This window comes from Copadichromis virginalis, linkage group LG4 (genome assembly GCF_057382275.1).
Source record: "Copadichromis virginalis isolate Kocher_CV1m ecotype Utaka linkage group LG4, C_Virginalis_male_GT1.1, whole genome shotgun sequence".
Taxonomy (NCBI): Eukaryota; Metazoa; Chordata; class Actinopteri; order Cichliformes; family Cichlidae; genus Copadichromis; species Copadichromis virginalis.
In genome coordinates this window covers 11,316,820-11,338,839 of record NC_140621.1, presented here as the reverse complement: position 1 = coordinate 11,338,839, position 22,020 = coordinate 11,316,820, and the positions used below count along the sequence as shown (strand labels likewise).

Genomic DNA, 22,020 nt, shown 5'->3' with positions numbered 1-22,020 from the left:
CATGGATTGGCCTCCCCCAGAGCCCGGACCTCAACATTACTGAAGCAGTGTGGGCTCATGTTGACAGAGAACAGAACAAAGCCAACATCCCAAGACGACCTTTGAATATCCTTCCATAAGCCTGGAGAACTATTCCTGAAGACTACTTAAAGAAATGACAAGAAAGTGTTGAATAAAGGTGGTCACACCAAATATCGACTTTCAAGCTTGTTAGAATCGTACAAACTCTGTTTTTGCCTTATAGACTGTAGTTACATGTATGTTTTCACAAGTCACTGCACCTATTTTGAATTTCCTAGCAAAATATTTAAAAACAGGAATGAAGGACAGCTCAAAACTTTTGCATAGTACTATATGCAATTCTCAAATTTGGATGTTTGGGGAAGAAAAAGTTCCTGGCTTCAGATTGTGATGCAGAGTGGATGTAAAGTTGATTCAGTTGCAGTTTTTAAACAGAGCTTAAATGTGTTTTTCAACCCTCAGCTTCACGCAGCTCTCTCCTGCACTTCAGAAATAATGCACAGCAAGCATCTCCAGTTTCCAACCCACCTCTGTGCACTTTAAGGAACTGCAGCTCGGAAATTACTCAGGATTTGCTTAGTTTCAATAAATACACTAAATTTACTGGAGGTCATGTGGGAGCAGAACTGGGTGATCGTTTACGGAGCGAGAGGCAGGTATGAGTGCGAGGGCCTGCGACACTAAAGGCCAGAAAAGCTAATAACAAATCAAAGACGGGTATAAAAACCAAACAGTTTATTATTATATACATTCAATAATAATGAAGAGAATAAACAGAAGGCAGACACAAGAATGGCAAAATAAAACATTGTGAGAAAATACAAGTCACTTACTTAATTTTTAAAAAAAAAAATCACTTGGATAAATGAGCCTTTGAGAGCATGTGACAGGGAGGAGGAAAGGGAAAAAAACTTCACATGCAATTTAAACCCATTTATTAAACTGCTGTACAAAAACTCCCACTGGGCTGACTTCTTGAGTGCAGTGCAGGGAGTCGGGGTGTGGGGTGGGGGGCATCGGCAGCCAGCAGCTGAGGATGACTTTTGTTTTCAGTCCGTGTTCCTCGAGCGCACCTGTGCGGTTACTTCGCAGCTTTTCAAAATAGGATTAACTCCCAATTAGAGGAGGCAAAAAACCAAAACAACAACAACAACAAACAAACAAACAAACCAAAAAAAGCGAGTGAAAGCAGCTGCGCCGCGGTCGCTGCTCAACAACGGCGCCGTGACTGCAGCTTGTTGCCAGCTGGATGAGCGAGGCGGAGAGCTTTCTAAATGAGCATCTCTGTGGGCAGGTTCATAATAATAACAACACTAACACGGCTCTGCGCAGAAGCTTTCCACCGGGGTGGACTAATGCTGTTACTCTTAACATTTTAAGGGTTTTAATCTAAAAAAAAAAAAACCACAGGGGGGACAGACAGGTGATTACCATGAGGACCACACAGCAGAGAGCATAGATAACCCAGGTGGACTGAAGTGGACTGGACTGCCCCCCCCAACCCTCCCCCACAATCCAGACACTGTGCAGGGCCTGAACCGAGAGCAGCCGTCACTGCTGTCACCCCGCATCACACATCATCCCAGGTTCTCTCTCTTTCTTACTCCCCCCGCTGTGTAAACACGCCACGCTCCACCTCGTCTTCCTCCTCCAGCACTGCGATTTGAGTTCATGCACAAAAAAGAAAAGAAAGACTCGACACCCTTCCTCTCTCGCAAAAAGCATGCATGCATAGCAACACTTGTGGTAATACTTGTAAGAAAAACAAAAAAAACAAGGAGGTAATGCTCATCAAAAATACTCATTGGACCCACTGCACACAGTTTCACAATCATACAAAAACAAAATACCCCCCCACCCACCCTGTCCTTGCACTGTACTACCCCGCCTTCCCCCCAAAGAAAGGAGCAGAGTGAGAGGGAGAGACAGTGGGGGACGCTGTGATTCTGTCAGCTGATGATTAATGGCTCAGCTTCTCACCTTCACCAACACTGCCACAAAGTCCCTTCACTGACCGCCCACACATTGTTTCATTGTTCAAAAAAAAAGGTGAACACTGCTGGGCCTCTGGACCCCTTTTGACATCGTGCCGCCCCCCACCCTCCCCTCCTAATTTACTTTTTAATTTGGCCCTTCAGGAAAATGCACTTTGAAATATCCTCTCGGTCTACCTGCCTCTCCGTGCATCCCTCATGACTCCATCTGCTCTGATTTCCCTTGTCTGCAGCAAACACCTCTGCATCTGCACTGTGTCCTCATGTGTTAGTGCAAAAAAAGAAAAAAAGAAAAAAGAAAAGCTAATAAATGACACTTAAGACCAAATTAAACCCAGCAGTGTCATTATATTCTGCAGGCTGGATTAAAGGTGTATTCCCTGTCTTGCAGACATTGCTTTTATGACATTTCCCAGGGGTGCTGCTACGACGCTGTACAGCTTCAACCCACACATTAAAAAAAATAAAAATTACAGCTAAAGAATAAAGTAAAGGCAGAAAAACACAAAAACAAAAACAAAATACACAAGGACACACAAAAAAAAGAAATGTGCTTTCCTCTGAAAATCTTTGGAACTGAAAAAAAGGCAAATAATAGCAATAACGACAACAACCACGTGAGAGTAAATGCAGATGCAACACATACAGGTCCTGCTGTGCCTTCAGGTGCACCAGGAAAGCTTTGAAAGTATTCAGAGTGAACCATCCCAGAGAGCATGATGAGGGGCCTAAGAGTTACATAATGATGTGAAAACCTAGTGAAAACACTGCATATAAATAGAAACAAAACCGATAATGAATCCCGTCTCTGTGCTTCCCTGCACTCTCTGCTCTGCCGAGTCGAGATCACACACCATTTCCCAAACGACGGCCAGGAGGGATCGGCGTCCGTTCGACTGACAGGTTATTTGTTTCCCAACGCGGGTGGTGCGGGTGCTGAAGCTAGTTCCACTCGTGTCCTGTGGATCTTTTTGATGTGATCGGCAGGAACGTCTGACGGTTTAGGAGATAGAAACGAGTCCTTTATTTCTCCTTTTGGAAGAAGCAGACTTGAGGACGAGGCCTTTAAAAAGACGGTCGTGATGTCTCCATGTTGGAGTTGCACTTGCAGTAATGACTGGAGTATGTGCAGGCGAGCATTAAGGACAAAAACTCAAAATCACTGAGCCACGTGGTGTTTTTTGTTTGTTTTTTCCGACATGATGACACGTCTGCGGCAGGCAAAACAAACGAGGTACTGCAGAAAAAAAAGACCTTTTTTTCCTTGTCTTTTTTAAACAGTCTCTTTGTGTTTCCTTTTACATTTGGCCAGGACGTTTTAAACGTTAGAAAAATGCCCCCCCTCCCCCCCCAAAGACATGCCATATAAGTTCGAAGTTATTAAGAGAACAAAAAAAGTGGTTTCTGTCAGAAGTTTCCTCCAGCTGAAAGTTGGATGTTCCAGCGTGGCAAAAACAAGAATAGCTCCTACATCCTCTGAATTTGATTCTTTTCTTTTTTTTCAGTATTACATGATACTAACATCAGAGGGATGTAGGGGGGAGCAGCTCTATGTCAACGTAGTGTTTAAAAACAGAAGTACCTTTTTCTAGTATCATTTAGTGAAGTCTGACACTAAAGGAAAGTGTAGAGGAATCTATACTTGGTGTTTAATGTAAGAGTGTGTGTGTGGTTAGGTCTGACAGGACAGTGGATAAACTGGAAGTCTGGATATTTTTAGGGACAAAAAAAAAGATTTTGTAGTGTGCAGGATGTCATAGGAACAACAGCAGTCTGTCTCCTTCCAGGTCCTGTAGTGTTTTTTCTTAAAAAAACAAAAACAAATCTAACAAAAAAGCATCCCAAACTGTGTCCTGTTGCTCCAGCTCTTTATACAAGGGATACACTCCTGGCAGTTTTTTTGTTTTGGGGGTTTTTGTCATCGTTTCCATGTCAGTGACGGACACAAAAGTACAGGAACTGAGTTTCAGTTGATGATGTGGCAATGACTTCTCTCGCCACAAGACAAAAAAAAGGGAAAAGAAAATAATAAAAGGGGTTGTTGCTATAATCTGCCTGCAGAAAAAAATGTAGGGGAGCTCCTGCCAAGCAAAGAGCCTGAAAAAGGGTTTTGGACCAAAGTGAAATTCCTTGGATGTGATTTGTGGTTTTAGTAAGGAGCAAACCTACTGTATCCAGCCCGGTATAAACTGGCCTGAAAGACACAGAAGGGACAACAGAGTCATGAAAGTAGACATATACACATAATTTAAGAAGAAGAAAAAAGTGCTGAATGCATCTATAAAAAGCTGCTATTACACCGCTTACAAGAAACGTACTGACTGAACTAGAATTCACCCAAGACCGCAAACGCCTCCATTTATTTGTTCTTCAGAAAAATTCAGTGACATAAATGCGGCGCGACATCTTGCAAAAAGATGGACGAGAAAAAAGTCGAGTGAGGTCACGACGTAGGATTTTCAATTCATGATTAACACGGTCAAAAAAAACCACACAATGCTATCATCAAAACTACAATATTTCACTGTCAACACTTACACATTTTGATGCTCTCTTTAAAAATAAAACCCATTTATGGTCTTGATGGGGGGGCAACACATTTTATAGCTGGTTTCAAATATCAAAATATTTTATTTAAAAAATACAGCTGATGATTCTCCCAACCAATCACACTTCAGAGTCCCTGATTCTAGCTTCCTCATGGAGGCTTTTATCAAACTCAAAGTGAAATAGCTAATAAATTGAATTGCAAAATTTTTATTTAAAAAAAAAAAAAAAAAAGAGTCCACATTGACGCCACAACGTACAGATTAAATATCTAACTCCTCATTTTTTTCCCCAAGAGTTTTTCTTGTTCACTTACACAGATGTTTGTCAAATATCTCAGAATCACTGCATCGTGATAACTTCGTTATCTTATCCAAAACCCTTCAGTTGATCCAAAACACTGCAGTGACAAGAAAAGGCACATAATATTTGTCCTTCTCCTGACACACAAAGTCTTTAACAGTCAGGACCCATCTTATTTTAAAGACATCATACTATTATGGCGTTATTTTTGTGCCACTATTCTGAGCGCACGTAAAAAAAAGTTTGCAGGTGCAAGTGTTGCATTTTGAGGAGAAATTTATTGTATTTCGTCCAAAACTCAGGCATCTCTGAAAACGTTTAGAGCACTTTTGCAAATATGTGATGTCTTGATAAATCGAGCAGATATTAGAAGTTTACACAGCAACATTCTCACATGAAAATATCTTTAAAGTTTATTTTGTGACCCAGAAAGAGTAATATTTCAAACTCCGCCACTTTGTGTTCCTCTGCCACTGCCTCGTTTGAGCTTTGGATGAAATGCATTCTGGGATATTGCATTTCGTCATTCCGAGCTGATTGGAGACCAGAACAGCCAATCAGATATTTTTGCATCCAAGTCTGTGATTGGCTGGTTTTTGTGGCACAAATATAACAGTGTTCAGAAAGAGTTGAACGCGCACAGGCAGAAATGTTGAGAGCGTGAGCAACACATTGCGAGCAAGCGCAAATACAAAAACTGAGCGAGAGGAGCTGCTATTGTGTGTGTGTGTGTGTGTGTGTGTGTGTGTGTGTGTGTGTGTGTGTGTGTGTGTGTGTGTGTGTGTGTGTGTGTGTGTGTGTGGATAATAGCAAACACTGAAATACATTTTTTGCACGCAGCAATGAATTTTGTTCACTCAAATTCAGCTTTTCTTCGCTCAAAATAAATTTCTCCTCAAAATGCAACACTTGCACCTGCAAACTTTTTTTTACGTGCGCTCAGAATAGTGGCACGAAAATAACGCCATATACTATCACATTTTCCCAGTACACCACATGACCTTCATGCTGCAGGCTAACTTGGTGTTTCTAGAGTTTCTAAAAGTAGAATTTGAGGCAAAGCTTCAGCTTTCAGGCCCTTCTGCTGCTGAACCAGCTCCTATTTTGGAGTTGGTAGACTCTTGTTAAGATTAGTCTTCAAACTTTCAGCCATGGTGGATCAGGTGACCCTGAACCATCAGGGTCATACTGCTATAGGCTCAGACTGCTGGCTGACTGACTTCACGCTCCCCCCACTTCCTTTAAACAGGGAGTTCTTTGTTCCAACAGTCGCCTCATCAATAGATTGTTATGAGCTGGTGCTACATAAACAAAACTGAACTAAACTGAACATAATGTGTCGCACACCCAGTTATTCCATTATTCCCTCCCTACTGTTCTACTTATGTTGTAGAGCTTGTGTCCGTTTACTCACCATGGCTCCCACGCCGTAAGCAGCAGCCGCCGGAGCTAAAGCGTGGTATGGGTCTGTAGTGTACACCCGGCCATAACTGGGAACAAAAACACAAGAGATTACTTAACAAGGTCAAAATAAGTCTGGCAACTATGAACTTTGCTGTTGTCCTGTTTTGGAGAGCTTCCTTTCTAATCTCCCTTTGAACCCTAGCAGGCGGCCTAATTTTGAAACTTAAACGCAGGTTTAAAATCCACAGAAAGAATAAATGCATCTTTTGCAGTTGCTTCAGCACAAACAGAAGTGGACGATTACTTTTTTTACGCACAAAAATAAAACTGGTTGATGAGCATCTGTAGAAGAGCCCATTTTAAGTCATATATCGAAGTTATTTCCTCATTGTGCTACAACCCAGGCAACAGCAGCATTAATCCATCACACACTTTAAAATATATTTTATTTCTATCCAGTTAAAAGCTTCGCATAGGCCAACAGCACGTCAGCTAATGCAAATCAGCGTCCTGCCATGCAATACCTGTGCGCTGCCTGACATTAACCAGCCTGCAGAATTCGATTAACTCTAATAAAATTAAATGAATGAAAAGCGGATGAGGGGAAAGTCCTGGTACAGTCAAATGATAATTCTTCATGTCAACATTTTATTCTTTCCCCTCTTTCATCTTTTCTGGCTCTCCTGCGCACATAAGGAGCCACACATTGTGCAAACATTGGCTTGAAAGTGCAAATGCTCCCCCCACTGCGTCCCAATGACAAAAACCCTCAGATACAAGATTACATACAACTCTTACTGTTATCTTATCAAACTGTTATCCAACATAAGTGAACCTTAAATCCCCAAACTCGATTAAAAGTTTTCTCTCTTACTCAAAAAATAAAAAATAAATAAAAAAGCCCCTAAAACACAATGAAGGATCAGAGCCTTTCAGAATATTAACGCTTCACCTCGGGAACTCTGCCGTACAGTTTAGCGTGTCTACGTGTATATTTGTGTCCTGCCTTGACCTCACCTGTCACTGTAGGCAGCAGCTGCAGCGGTTGCCCCGGTTACAGCCGCAGGCTGGGCGTAGCGATAAGCGGCGGCGGCGGCTGCAGCAGCAGCCGGGTAGCCTCCCTGAGAGAGACACATACAGCAGAGCTAACTCGCACGCCTCTGAGGAGGAAGATACCTGAGCTACGGTGTGTCAAGGAGGAGGGGCGGGAGAGATGCAACAAACTGACATTTGGTGCAGAAGTTACGAATACTTTCTTCTGTGTATTCAGAGCACAATTACTTTCTTATCGTCTACGATAAACATACAGTTTGTGTCAGTATATTGCATATGCATAGGGGGAAAAGGAGGAGGTGGTGGGGCGTGATGGAGGAAATGTTTTATCAGTGAGACAGGGAGAGGAAATTGGACTGTCGAAGTCGAGTTAGATTGTATTATTACCGCTACGGGAGAGGGGGAGGTAAAAAAAACAAGTAGTGGAAGATAAAATGCGCACACATCTGAGGCCGTATAGAAACCTCAGTGTCTTGGGAAGATTAAAGTAATGAACAGATACATCAAGAGGACTCCTACAGCTCTAAGGACACTAACGGATGCTAGTGTTGCATTTCCAGTGGTGATGGAGAGTATTTGCTTATGACAAAAACAATATTTGTTATTAGAAGTGTTTCTTTTGCATGGATTTAGAACAAAGACAACAGAGAGAAAGACTGAAAAAAGAAGGAAACAAAAAGGTCACACACACTGACACACCCACACAAGCCTAGACTGACACTAAAATCATCTCCTTGCACTGAGACTGCATGCATGACCCAAAATTACAATCCAGACCTCCTTAAAAAAAGAAAAACAAATAAAAAGAAACAAAACAATCCCACTGCATTTGGACCTGATCAGAATGGAGAATATCCAATCACAACAGAAACATCCCAGCATTCTCAGCGATGGCTACGAGACACGGACCAGAGGGAGGCAGGTGGGGTACAAAATGTTTATTAGTGGGAGAGAGCAAGGCTTTCTGGGTAAGTGGAGGGAAAGAAGGAGCAGTAAAACAGCACGCCGGCATGCAGCAGCTGATCAGCACATGCTTCAATAATCATCCTGGGGGTGTGCAGTTAATTCAGGAAGAGACCATGTTCTCCATTTCAGCTTGAGCCCCCTCTGGGCAGAAGGCTTTCAGGGCACTGACTAACGTTCACGGGACACTGCTGTAAAATCACAGCCTCAGATTTAGAAACAAAAAGTTTACAACACAAGGAACTTCGAGTTTATGATAATCTAATAATAATAATAATAATATGGTAGCATCCAATTGGAAATATAGTTTGTGTTTTAGTTTTTGGAAAACGCAGTACAGTCAAAGGTTTAGATATACTTGCAAAAGACATCTATGGTATATTAAAGCAGTACTGGGGCAATTATTTCTGCAGCCAAGTTTAAATAAACCTGATTATGTGAAAGCATATATTAAAACAACATTTCTGAAACAAAGTAGCACTAGAGTATCTGCATTCACCGCCTTATGGAAAAGGTGCAAAATACAATGATTTGTAAATCATTTACGGCTTATTTTCGATACAAAACATGAAATACTGAAACTGGGGAATGTTGCACCATGCTGCATCACCTTGTCCTGTAAAAAAAAAAAACTGTTTTGTGTCTGGACTGCAGGGAGGTCAGTTTAGCACCAGAGGGGTGTACTATGAACCATAATTAGTGGCTTAGTGGGCCACGTCGAGCTCCGAGTATGCTTTAAACTACATTTTGCACCATATACTGAGTAATTACTCGACAGATGCTGTACTTACTAAGCCACTAATCTACCTCGTTAGCTGTGAGATATTCCTTTAGTTGGTTTTCTAGCGTTACACAATTTTTCCAATCACTTGTTGTACCTGCTCCAAAACAAAACAGAAAAGTTTCTTGCCTAAAATTCAAAACTACAAACTTTTCAAACTACATCTCTCGGTTTCCTTTTAAATCATTTACAAATCATTGCACTCTTTTATTTGCATTTTAGGTCAAACTTTCTTAAAAAAACGAGTGATGCCAGGTCAAAAAACAGAAGCACAGGACAACCAGATGTCTGCTTGGTGGTGATGTGGAGGGGGAAATCTCAGCAAACCACTTCCTGCTGAGTTATGATCTGAATCACTAGATTCAGCATGATTTTCACTGAGTAAATTAGAGGCCTCAGTAGATTAAAATAAACAATAAATAAAAAGGGACATTGCTACCATATGAGCATGCTCAGTGCACGCCTCAGCCCTTGCCTCTGGTTTCAAAATAGCACGAGTCAGTCTCATGAGGTTAACCTGTACTGTACAGTCATGTGAAAAGCAGCGTTGTTTACTGGACTCTATGCAGTGCTGTGAAATGTTCAGTGTTATGCTTCCATTAAAGCCTGGATTATAAGCCGCTGGCCGAGAAGTTATACCTGTTATGCTTCTGGGCGCACGTGTAGTTGGTGTGTTGCGATGTAAATTATCCATGGATGAGTCTGCACAGGCCCTCATGCCAATCATGTGATGATATTCAAAGTTTGGGTCTATGCATTTGTGAAATAGTGTTACATCCCAGTTAGATTGCTTTGTATTTGTGTGTGGATTGAAACGTGCTTGTGAGTCCTCAACAGTTAAACACAAATCACTCATTTGTGCACGTTTGTAAACCTTTTGAGGCAACTTTGTCTCCATATAGATTTTTGGCCATAATCCACAGCACCACGTTTTGTGAATTGGGTTTCTTTGCACCGTGGAGTCACAGAGTCACTCATCACAGGAAAAGGAGCAAATCAGCAGAATGGCTGAAAAAAAGAAGTATGAGCAAAACGCCTGCAAATCTAGACGAATAAAAGCAACGTTGTGAAGAAAAACAGGCCAAAATTCCTCCACGACGATGTGAGAGCCTGATCTCAGTAAACAGCTAAGGGCAAACAGAAAACGATCCAGTTATTGCTAAAGTTGGCGGTTTTCTTCACAGGACTGCACCGAGTGAAAACTTCTCTTTTCTACATGACTGTAGGCCACTGATACTTACTAAAAATACAGTCAGCTTTTGTAGCTTATTTTTGACCAGTCTGAGTTGTCCTTGTATCTACTGAGGGATCTAAAAAAGAACATTAAAAAAAACCCTCACTTGTTTTTCAAGTGACATAAAAAGTCGATTTCCTGCCGTCTCAAATAAAGAGCAGCTGTAGAAATAATTAAGGAGCCCAAACTGCAGTGATATAAGTGTGTCTGACAAGTGAATGCAAACATTTGACCAGAACTTTTACAACTGTATGCATACTGCCATCTTTTCCAACACGAGAACAAAATAAGAGCAGGTGTCATTCTCCACCAAAACTAGCCAACCAGACAAAAGAGACCAGGTTCTCTTTTGAGCAGGAAGAAAAGCACTCCATACAATTTAGTACTTTTAGTTAAAAAACAAAACAAAAACAAAGCTCTTTCCCACAACTGGAAAAGCAAGAACAAAAAAGAAAAATCAGTGAGTTAGTAAAAGAATAAAGCAAAATTCAAAGCAGCGGTAATTTTTAAAACAACTAAAAGACAACATGTTCCAGATCAGATCAGAAGATGATTCATAAGATCAGAGGAGGTAGTACAGTAAAACAATGCACACTCAGGGTTTGGTGTTGAGTTGACCCTACCTGAGGCAATCTGGGACTAAGGACTGAGTCCTGAAACACTAGTCTATAGAGAGAACAGAAACAACCGTTGTCAACCTGGATGCACACACGCACGCACACACTCATTCACTGACGCACGCTGCCGCATCCGCCTACAGAGCAGCCTTTGTAGTGGTGTTGTGGATCCCATCACACGATGTCATTTATTCAGTTTTATTTCATTTTTAAATGAACACAGCTGGTGCTCAGTTGTGTGATAACCAGCACGTTTGTCGACGAAAAACAACGCTCATGCACAAAAGACAAAGGACCTTGTGCAGGTATGTGGCATGTCGTGCTTCTAAAGAGTTCTCACCATTCACCATTATGGAGGCAGCTCTGTGCAGCGCATGACCGGACACACATGCAGAATCACCCCAAGAAGAAAAAAAAAAGAGCAGGAGAAAGCCGTGAGGGGAGGGACAGAGATGGTGTGTCGGTTGGAGGTGAATTTACTTACATATAAGTCTGCGGCTCCGTAAAACCCATCCTGATACACCACGCTGAGAGGAGGAGGAGAACATGGGAGGGGGAGAGAGAGAGAGAGAGGGGGACAGAGCGGAAGAAGAGCAGGAAGTGGAGGGTGCAGTGCGAACAGAGTGGTGCACGGTCCCAGAAACCCAGGGTGGATGGAGGTCACAACACAGCAAAATAGAGAAAAAGAGGGATCAGGTAGAGAGAGGGAGAAAAGGGAAGAAAGAGGGAGAGAGAGAGAGAGAGAAAAGTAGTTATTTCACACCCATGCAGCATGCAGAGGAAATACAAGTTCCATTTAAGCTCCACAACTGCATCTCAAAAACATTAAACAATACACTCGGGGGCTAATACATAAAGGTTATTGAACTGAAATGAGACCATAAACGGCTATTGCTCCCCAGCGAGTAGAAAATCTGGCCAATAAAGGCCACTTTGAATAGATCGTTTTATGAGGAACGATGTCTGGGAGGTGTAGTTTTCAGTGGAGCACGTATGGAGAAGGTATTTCCTGCATCCCTCACCCACCCCACGCACAATTTCATCTCGTTTCGCTTTATTTAAATGTCATGTACAGACAAGCCACCGGTCAATTTGGCTTTGAACTGAATACGATCGCAGTCGCAACCCCCATTAGCCAATCATCGCAGCACAGCAACAACATGCACAGTGCACACACACCGAGGGAACAAAAAACGCAAAAACAAATCATGGTAAACGTGAATAATCTAAAGCAAATCTGTGCGCAAGGTGACTGCTGCTGTATAATGTCTGCATGTGGTCCGTGTGTGTTTATGCAAATCTGCTGACGGTAGGATCTATGTGTTTATTCAAATGAGGCTTCAATGGTGCAATCCCATCAGTGTGTCACACTCCACTGAATAGCTTGTAAACGGACTGACAATGTGCCAGTTGGACTGCTGAAGAGAGTGAAGTGTGAATAATGTTTGAGCATGAGGAGTGAATGAGCACAGCTGTGTTAAGCAGAGACCTGGTCAAACAGAATTTGGAAAATGACTCATGAGGTGATGCTCGGCGGATTTACCGAAGCACTAAACAAAACAGATCCTGATTTTTTTTTCTATATCCAGAATGAGCTTCAACAGCAACAGCTCTTGTTTATAAAGAGGCAGGTTATCCTCACCCAGGATAGGCAGGGATGGCAGGCTGCGGCACAGCGGCCCGCACAGCACTGTAGACGGGCCGGCCTCGGCCCCGGAGGTGGGCACCGCGAAATGCCGCTGCCGCTGTTGTGGCTGCTGCTGCTGCTGTAGGGTAGGGAAACCCTGGAACTGTAGGCGAGGAAGCAGATAAAGAGGACCGGAGAGGATTAAAGGAGGAAAGATGACAACCCAGGTAGGAAATGGGATGACAGTATATAAAACAAAGTGACACTCGGAATAAATTGAAAGAAAGGCAGAGGAACATTCCAACTATAACACAGAGGACTGTATCAATAAAACTGTCAGTGAGGAAGAATGCTGGGTGAGCAGTGCATTAATACAGATTAACAATCACAGTGTGACTAAAATGTAAAGTGGGGCTGTCACTCTACAGCCAGACAGACCATTTTTAGTGTGGCTTGAAGAGACAGAGATGGGCCTTACCTGCGTAGATCTCTGGTCCATACATAGCTCCCACCACAGGACTCAACTTCCACCCTGCTAATAGTCACACAGAGAAGGGAAAGAGCAAATGATAAACAGGAGCCGTCTTTAAAGTGTTAATGCCTGTCGCATGCATAGTGCTACCCCTCAGCGACCTTGTAGAAGCACTTACGGTATGATAACAGTACCCCATCTGTTTTTACAGCAAAAATGGTTTATCCAGTATATTACATATGGTGTACTGTGGATATGTTCTGATATTCCCTTTTACTGCTGTCATCAGTTGCTTGCTATAAAGTTGCTGGTAAATCTACGAGAAGAAGCTGCTATTCAAACCTCCTGTTTGCAACGACAACCAATCAAAACATAAAGAATACAATTCTTGTGTTATTCGTTTTTTTGGATGAACTGACCGACTGCACCAGGACCGATTATAAAATACATTTTGATTATTAAAGTTTCTTTTGTGAACTGTGAATGACGCAGAGCTCCGAGTGTTTTCACACCTGCAGTTTGTTTAGTTTGATCTGAATCAGTTAATGAGTTTGTAGCTTTTCCCTTTAGTTTGGTTTCTTTTACAAAAAAATGCATCACTACAAACCACGTTCAGTCAGATTATCAGGTGTGTCTGAGGCAGGAGAAACAAAAGTAAACGTGGGGAATATGGATTCATTTTACAGCTTGTTGCTAGCTCGCAATGACCGTTTGTACACTCTGTGCATTGATGGTAGCTGCTGCATCCCAGAATGCAAAGCATACCTCGCTATCACTCAAACTTGCAGGTTGCTGGTTCAGCTCGCTTTCACACTGTAAACAAACCATACAGACCACCACCTCTGATGCGTCTCGGTGCAGTTGTTTTGGTCTATACCCGAGTGCCAATTTGTTCGCATCTGCTCAAACGACCCCGCAACAAGTAAGAAAACTGTGCCAGAGTCCGATTCAAATGGACTAAAAACCAGAATAAGAATAAGAAGAATAAGAACGCAGAGCTGGAAATGAACTTAATGGACTGCGAAGCTATAAACTATTCTCCGCATGTACCTATGATGTTTGTATTTTTAGACAGGCTTGGGTTCATTGTTTGTGCACATCACAGTGTGTGTTACCATAGGGTAGTGTGCTGAGAGCTTCTCCATTAGGATAAGGGCTGACCATCTTCTTGTTAGTCATCACTCTGGCGGTGGCGTTATTCACCTGGGGGATGGAGGAGCCAACAGTCAGAGGCACAGACACAACAGCTCAGCAGAGGAAAAGTAGCACATAGTCTGAAATGTAAATCTCAAGGCCAGGGCTGATATGCGTGGTGTTTTGTACAGTAGATTGAAAAAGCCTGCTGCTGTGTTGAGTTATTATAATAGTCTCTGCTCATCGTGTGGCTGACTTTGTTATTAAAAAGGAAATAGCGGTGTCATTTGGGATTATGGTTAAGCAATTTAGTTGTGCCAACATTGTAGCTTATCTTCTTCCCCCAATCAGCCTTTCCTAGTCTGCCACATTTCTTTATTATAATAATTATCATCAAAATGCACCCTTGAAGGTCAAACAATATTTTCTTCTGCTGGCACCACATGTTAAATATTGTGCACATTATAGAGAAATCTGCCTCTGCAGAATAATGAAACACAACATCACAGGCTGGAAAATAAAAGTGAGTGCTGCTGCATTTCATCAGCGACGAGGCTGCTGACTCTTGTTTATGTAGCACGTGTATGTCTGTGTGTATAACTGGATGGAGATTGTTAGGGGACTTTTTAGTCATCATGCAATAAAAAGCAGGTTGCCCAGTAGAGATTTAGTGATTCGCTATGAACAGATACAAGGAGTGCCACTGGTGACACTGGTTGTATTGTTGATGTGCGCATAAACAGGGGTGGGGATACAGCAAAGGAAACTGAGCTGTACTTATTTTTTGGCAAGTACTGTGGCTTTTTCTTCTTCTTCTTTTTTTTTAAAGGGGCGTGCATGTTCTGTGCATGCTCGCTGACATTTCAGACTAATGCTCCGGCCTTTCAATCCAAGACGGCTGATAATCTCCTCTCTGAGCTTCAAAGGCTTCTACTCCGGTCCCTTGATCTATCCTCATCTTCCTTTGATGGGCTTTAAGAGAAGGAGATTGTAGCTCCCTGTAATAACCCATACTGTCCAAGTGTGCTGTTGAAGTTGCACATTTGACTGTGTGGCAAGCTAAAGATTAATGACCTTTTGCCCAGCGAAGAGCCTCTGCTTGTGTGTGTGAGAAAGAGAGAGAGCGAGAGAGCTTGAGGAATGAGAGTGCTTGTGTGCGCATGCACGCTTCACTCCAATTTATAAGACCATTAAGGCTGCCTTTCGCATCGCCCCTCTCGGTGAGTCATGTTCTTTATCTGCAGAGCTTCATTCAAATGGAAATGAGGTTTACCTCATTTTTCCCTCATTGCAAATGACAAGGTCAGTGGCAAATGATTCAATTAGCCAGGCCCGGCTACCTCTCTCACACAACTGTGTGCTGGTGTCTGAGTGGAAACATTCTGAAATCTCAGTTTAGTCAATGAATCAAATTTATGCAAGCGTTTGTGTTACAAGAGGGAAAATTTCCCAGAGGCTTTAAGCCTGAAGGTAACACTACACTTAAGGCCATTATATAGCGAGCGCACTGCAAAAAAAAGCGACACAAAACTTTTTACTATATGTATATTCAGTATCAGTGTGCTTTTTGACCTACAGTGCACTTTTTGCCAAATACAGTGATCTGATTTGTCACTGTTAGAAAAATGCTTCAAATTCATCCAGTGAAATCACGCGGTCGGTGTGAACGTTTCAATTATGAATAGACGAGTCTAAAAGATATCTAGCACAATATATTTGGATGGATATGCTGTGTGCAAAGGCCTTTACCCTGTAGCAACGGAACATTTAAGCTACTCTAATAATCTATTTGTTTACTGAGGTTTTGCAAGAAATGTGACCTCTAACCATGTGACGTTAACTTGTCTGCCATTTTGGACATGTGACAATCACGTTGGCAGTGTAGGATCAGGCCAATAAGGCCTAGAGTTAGATCCACAACCGTCTCACAGCCAAACTCACGGGAGACAAATGAGCATTTCCCAGTTCAAAAAGTTTTGAACACCTTTTGAAACGTGTTTGTTGCTGCATGAAGGCAAAAACTTTGCCATTTCCGATTAGCACTTTTTCAAGTTTAACTACCACGTAGCTGGTGGTTAGCCAGCATTTGCAGACAACCATGAAAACCCGCCGAGAAATGCATCAATCTCTTAGCAACCAAAGCAATCACAGGGTGTTTGCATCTGAAACATAAAGGAAGCACAGCCAAATCAGTCGGGGAATACAAATACTGGTTGTATCACATCCAATAGGGCAGACAAATCTTCGTTTTTCCATTATGTGCATGACATTGCATGAGAAATCTAAATATATAGCTATTTTGTGTGTGTGTTTGTGTGGTTTGTGTCATGCGCAATTAATGAAACTGGGTAAACGATCGGCAGAAACACATGCAAATCAGCAGAGACCAATACGGAAGGCAAATCTTAAGTGTTAATGATTAATCAAACATTCATCCTTTCTCAGCCCACTTTTGCCCTCCCAGTCGGACCCGGACAGTAAAACCAGACAAAAACAAAGTCACATTTCCATATGAAACCAAACTTGTGGGGTTTACGTACCTAAAAAGAAAATTGTTTTAAAAATAAAATTCAAAAGAGAGGGGGAGAAAGAGTGGGGTAAAAAACATTTGTTCGACAAAATTAATAATCATATAACACAGAAATTACACGCAGCCAAATACGGGCGCATCACATGACCAAGAGTGAGTAACAAACTAAAAAAAGAAAAGAATGAACAAAATTTAAAAAAAAAATAAAAAAACATTTTAAAAAAGGAAAATTTCAGCCAATCAGCAAGCGTCGGATGCAGCATAGAGACCAATCAAAACAATCGCAGCACTCCCACACCAAACACGTACGAGACAAGGATGGAGGTTAAGAGTACGGGATGCAAAAGTGAGGAGTAAAGAGACAGAGCCAGTCCATGTACGAAATAAACAGGAGAACGAAAAGATGGAGTGAAGAAAAACGAGAACAAGGGAGAAATTTTTACATGAGCAACACACACACAGAAAAAAACAAACTAAAAACAATTACTCTTTAAAATAAAACATATATATATATATATATACCAAGGTGCATCATTCAAAAAAAGCAATCAGTTTTGGTGACCATTCTCCTGAAAAATCTCACTGTATGTGGTGGGTTGAGAAACAGAGCACCAAAGGATGGAGGGAGGGGGAGAGAGAGAGAGAGAGAGAGAGAGAGAGAGAGAGAGAGAGAGAGAGAGAGAGAGAGAGAGAGAGAGAGAGAGAGAGAAGGAGAGAGAGTGAGAGAGAGGAGGAGAGAGAGAGAGCAATCCTCATTCCCAAAAAAGGAGAGAAATAAAATAAACACGAGACACTATGCCAGGCATTAAAACTGTGTGTCACAAACTGAAAGACCAGTACACTATGACTACTACTACAACTACTAACACACAGACAGTCCACTACAAGAAAACCAAACCAAAGGAACAAAAAAGAAAAGTAAAAGAAAAGGCAGCATAATAGAGACCCAAAAAACAGCAAGGTAAACCCCATATCGGTTTAGAGATGCATATGGTTACACAAAACTCGCTGATTCAGTAAGTGATAACAAGCTGGGGGCTGCATCAGCTTTTCATTCACTCAAACTTGTTGTTGTTAGTTTATTGAAGGCAGTCACTTTAAAATGAGTTGCACCAAATAAACTACTTCTTATTTAGGTTTCATTTAAAATCTAAATAGAATAAAACACTACATTCACAGCTAAACACTCCCAGGCATTGCTGTTGAGTAACAGAACCAACCAAAAGAGTGAAACCAAGTGCATCTTTCCAGTGGCCAGCAGGGGGCGATGCCTCCGGTCAGAATTTAATATGAGGAAATTAAGCTTACTTAATTATTAAGAAATAATTCACTTATGGCCCTATTTGGCCTTAATGGAAAATCTAACCAGCACTTAATGTATTTAGGCATAGTCACGGTTACCTGCTGGTTCAAACTGAGCATCACAATGAGGTAGAAATGTGATATAAGTGTCTTCAAATGTGACATGCTTGTTAGTGCCAGGCAGGCTGAGGAATTCACAAAAACTGCTGATCTACTGGGATTTTAAAACCCAAGCATCTCTAGGGTTTATACAGAATGGTGTGGAATGTCCTCAGTTTTTCAGTCTGTTCCAGTTGCTGCTGTGGCATCATCTGATATATAGTTTAACTGCAAAAACCCCTTCCAGCTACCTCGTGTGTGAAGTGTTCACAAGAAAAACAACATACTGCAAACTTTCAAAGGTATATCACAAACATCTGTGAAGTTCCTGTTGAAAAAGGCTAACAGGTCTTAATTGGATAGTAACAAGTTTTAATGGTGCAACCCATTTTATTCAACTGCTGGACTGGAAATAAGAAACTTTCCAGCCAAACTTGTATGAAAAACTGGTGCAACTGTGTCTGGATGGTTCCTAATGGTTTTACTTGTACATCAATTGAAGAAAACATCCCAATATATATATATGTTTATTGTTCCAATTGTTTTTTTAACGTCAAGGCAAAGCCAGTGTGCTAGCCTCGGTATGTACATTTGTGAAATCTTTGCCTTGGCAGTAAACACAGAAAGGGCTCTCCTGGCATAGCGACTGTCTGCAGTATGATATGCCAAGATCCTGCCTCGCCACATGTTCAGCATTAGGCCTCGGCCTGTGTGAGCGGCAAATCATTTTTCAAAACACTGCGTCCAATTTGCAAATATCTGATAAATGTGCTCTCCCCGAAAAGCAGAAAGACCGGTGAAATTTAAAAAAAGAAATTAAAGAAAAAGAAACAAAAACTTGAAAACCAGGGTAGCCTTAAATTGCCCTGCAAGTTCTGCATTCAGTCAAAGCGATCGTAGGCAGCACAGGGAGCAAAGCTTTGTTTCATTTCTGCTGATTTCTTTTTTATTAATCAAGAAATGGATGCTATATGCATTGAGTCCAATGGAGAATTAATAAGATGGGATTGTAGATAGCCGTGTCATTGCAATAAAAGAGGAGGGTGATTACATTCGGTCATTCCCAGTGAGGTGTTAATGACGTGGTGGAGGAGGGAGCGAGGGGGTGGGGGGCGGCCATGTGGAGGAAATATTACTGCTAAAAAAGATCAGGTCTGTTGGAAGATGCTGTGTCAGTCTGTTTGTGTGAGTGTGTGTGTTTGTGATATTGCAGTGTGCACTGAAAAATGACACAATACCAATAAGGCCTCACACTGCATGGGCCTATCGCATTAAAAGCATCGGTAAAGAAATGTAAAGATTAATAGTGTTAATGTAACAATAGATAAATACCCATTTGAAGGGTGGGTGGGAAAGGGGATCAATTTTAGTGATAGATGTTTGTACACAACTTACCGTTACCGTAGAAACAGCGAGTGGTTACCGTGGAGACTGACAACAACACACAGAAGTCGTCAGGGAAACAGAAAAAATATAATAAATAAAGGAACAAATAATCCCAGGAACAAAAGAAACCTAAATGCCCCTCCCCGCCCTCCCCACCAACCACCACCTGTTTTTGCCCCAAACCTGATAGCAGCATAGTTAGAGCTCAGAGCAGAGTACGAGAGAAAGAGGAAGGGAAAGGAGAGAGGATGCTAGCTCTCGATGCTCTCACCATTGTAACAACAAACACGTGGCAGCAAGGTGTTCGGCGCTCTAGAGAACATGGTCCAGAAGAATGGAGGTAACTGGGGAGGGGGACCTTAGCCACAAAATAACTAAGGAGCAAATGGAACACCTCCAAGGAAAAGAAAAGAAGACACCAAATAACACCACCCTCCATCGTTAGAGCAGAATAGCAAAAGTCAGTTTATTGCTGCCTGGGTCTATTTCCAGTCAAAAGGGCAAGCAGGGACATTTTTGGATAGAAATGGACTGATTCTTGTGTAGCAAAGTTACGCCACAGAAGGAAGAAATGTGTGTTTGGACACTGAGTGACTATAATTTCCACTTTTATCCAGTCACCACAAAAGAGCACATTGAAGGCCAGTCAAACAAGAAAAACTAGATGGATGATAAAATAAAATAAAATAAGGAAAAAAAAAACAAAGAAAACCGACCAAACATCTTTTCGTCTATTCCAAACTAATCAATACGAAATGACAGAAAGACAAACGTGACTGGCGAAAAGAGAATGAAGGGATATTGAAGAGAAAGAACAGAGCAGACACACAGCGACAGATCAAGGGTTGAAAAGGGCAAAGTGCAAACTCTCTTTCCCCGTTTCTTTCAACCGCTTTCTTCGTAAACACACACGGACACGCTCACATTTCATTCATTAATCTTGGCCGCGGTGACTCATGCAGTAACAGAAAGCTCAAATAACAGATCAAATACTGTGTGTGTGTGTGTGTGTGTGTGTGTGTGTGTGTGTGTGTGTGTGTGTGTGTGTGTGTGTGTGTGCGCGCGCGCGCGTACGTGCAGGGTGGGGGGCCGTGGTCATCTATGACAGGTGAGCCTTCGAATCAGACCGTGGCTGATCCTGTGACTCGCATTCGAGTTCATTCAAATGAAATTCTCACGGGGAAACGACTGATTGAAGGCCCAACTGTGTCTGTTAGAGGAGCGTGTGGCAGCAGCACCGTTTGGTGAGAATATGCGTTGTCAGGCATGCAGAAACACAGACACAACTGCTTCTCCTCCCTTTTCACCCGCACACATCCATGCAGCGATGACGACACTCCTCGGGCTCGCTTGCACCCCCGACTCGAGTCCCTACTTTGCATGCAAAGCTGCACCGTTCGTGGCACAGAGAGACACACACACGTGTCAGCCATTCTGTGCTCTTGTGTTATATCTGACTAAAACTCTGCGCCGCGGAGGAGCCTTCACTTCCCATAACACTCCAGCAACACAGATCGATCGCAAACGCACAATTCTAGAGCGAGGGTTAGTGAATGGGAGTTTGCAGGGTCCAACATGGTCTCTGTCTCAATACCATTTCTTCTATGGATGTGTGAAGACCTGTAAAATATGATACTTGCAACAACTTAATTTTGAGTGTGCGATCAAAGTGTGCTTCGATCATGATTATTAGGATTAATCAAAAAGTTAATAGCCTAGCATCATACATCTTCACCTTCAGACGGTCCCGTATAAATAAACAAAGAAGGAAACATTAAAACTGAGCTCCCTGAACAAATGAAAATTGCTCTGTGTGACCAGCAGCTGTTGTTCACACAGAGCAGAATCCAATCATCAGCCAGAAGCACAGTTACGACAGCTGCATTGTTTCAAAATGTGCGAGGCGCACACCAGATGTGTACACCAGCCTAAAAATAAAGTGGACCCATTATGTTCATTCCAAGCTCTACCATATTTATTTTATTCCAGCCCTATCTTTATTCATCCTATCCCTGTAAGCTGACTTTCATCTGATTGGCTGCCCCTCCCAAACAGCAGTGGTGTGCTTGAGATGACCATATAAGGATATAAGCTCCTGGCTGACAACATACAGATCAAAGACAATTAAAAAACAAACAAATATCTGAACAGTAAGCATTGAGAGGACTTGTATGCGCAGGGATGACACTAAACCTTATTATCTGAAATTTTAGCTATGTTTAACATAAGCATCTACCTTTAGAGACAGAAAATAAGAAAAAGGCTCCCTTTAATTTTTCTGTAACTGGAACTGAGACTATGATTGGACCCGAATCAACTCCGCTTACAGCCACTAACTACAAGTAGAATAAATCTGTGATAGCACGTACAACATGTGACTAAAATGTAGATAAAACAACACGTTAATGACAGCCAAAATGGTACAGTCAGACAGATGCTTGGAGTGTGGGCTGCTTTATGTCAGGGCATACACACAATCAGAAAGACAGCCATGGACAGATGAAGATGCGCATGTTTGAAAGTGTGTACAAGATCCACATTGTCACAACTATA

The 22,020-nt window shown here is 42.0% G+C and overlaps 1 protein-coding gene across 9 annotated transcripts in view; it reads right to left on the bottom strand.

Annotated features, from left to right (window-relative positions):
• Positions 1 to 741: 741 nt before the first annotated feature.
• Positions 742 to 22,020, bottom strand: part of LOC146710870 (RNA binding protein fox-1 homolog 2-like) — a 55,874-nt gene continuing 34,595 nt past the window's right edge. For 5 of the 9 annotated variants that reach the window (XM_085453525.1, XM_085453522.1, XM_085453526.1 and 2 more), the window contains 7 exons: positions 14,132 to 14,219; positions 13,023 to 13,079; positions 12,560 to 12,707; positions 11,402 to 11,444; positions 7,287 to 7,390; positions 6,280 to 6,355; positions 742 to 4,209 (listed from right to left, as the gene is read on the bottom strand). In XM_085453525.1, the coding sequence (XP_085309651.1) occupies positions 4,165 to 4,209; positions 6,280 to 6,355; positions 7,287 to 7,390; positions 11,402 to 11,444; positions 12,560 to 12,707; positions 13,023 to 13,079; positions 14,132 to 14,219 (561 nt within the window). In that variant the 3' untranslated portion in view covers positions 742 to 4,164. Of the gene's footprint in view, positions 4,210 to 4,878; positions 4,963 to 6,279; positions 6,356 to 7,286; positions 7,391 to 10,923; positions 10,967 to 11,401; positions 11,445 to 12,559; positions 12,708 to 13,022; positions 13,080 to 14,131; positions 14,220 to 22,020 lie in introns of those variants that run through there. The other 4 variants (XM_085453524.1, XM_085453523.1, XM_085453529.1 and 1 more) reach the window with 4 other exon arrangements.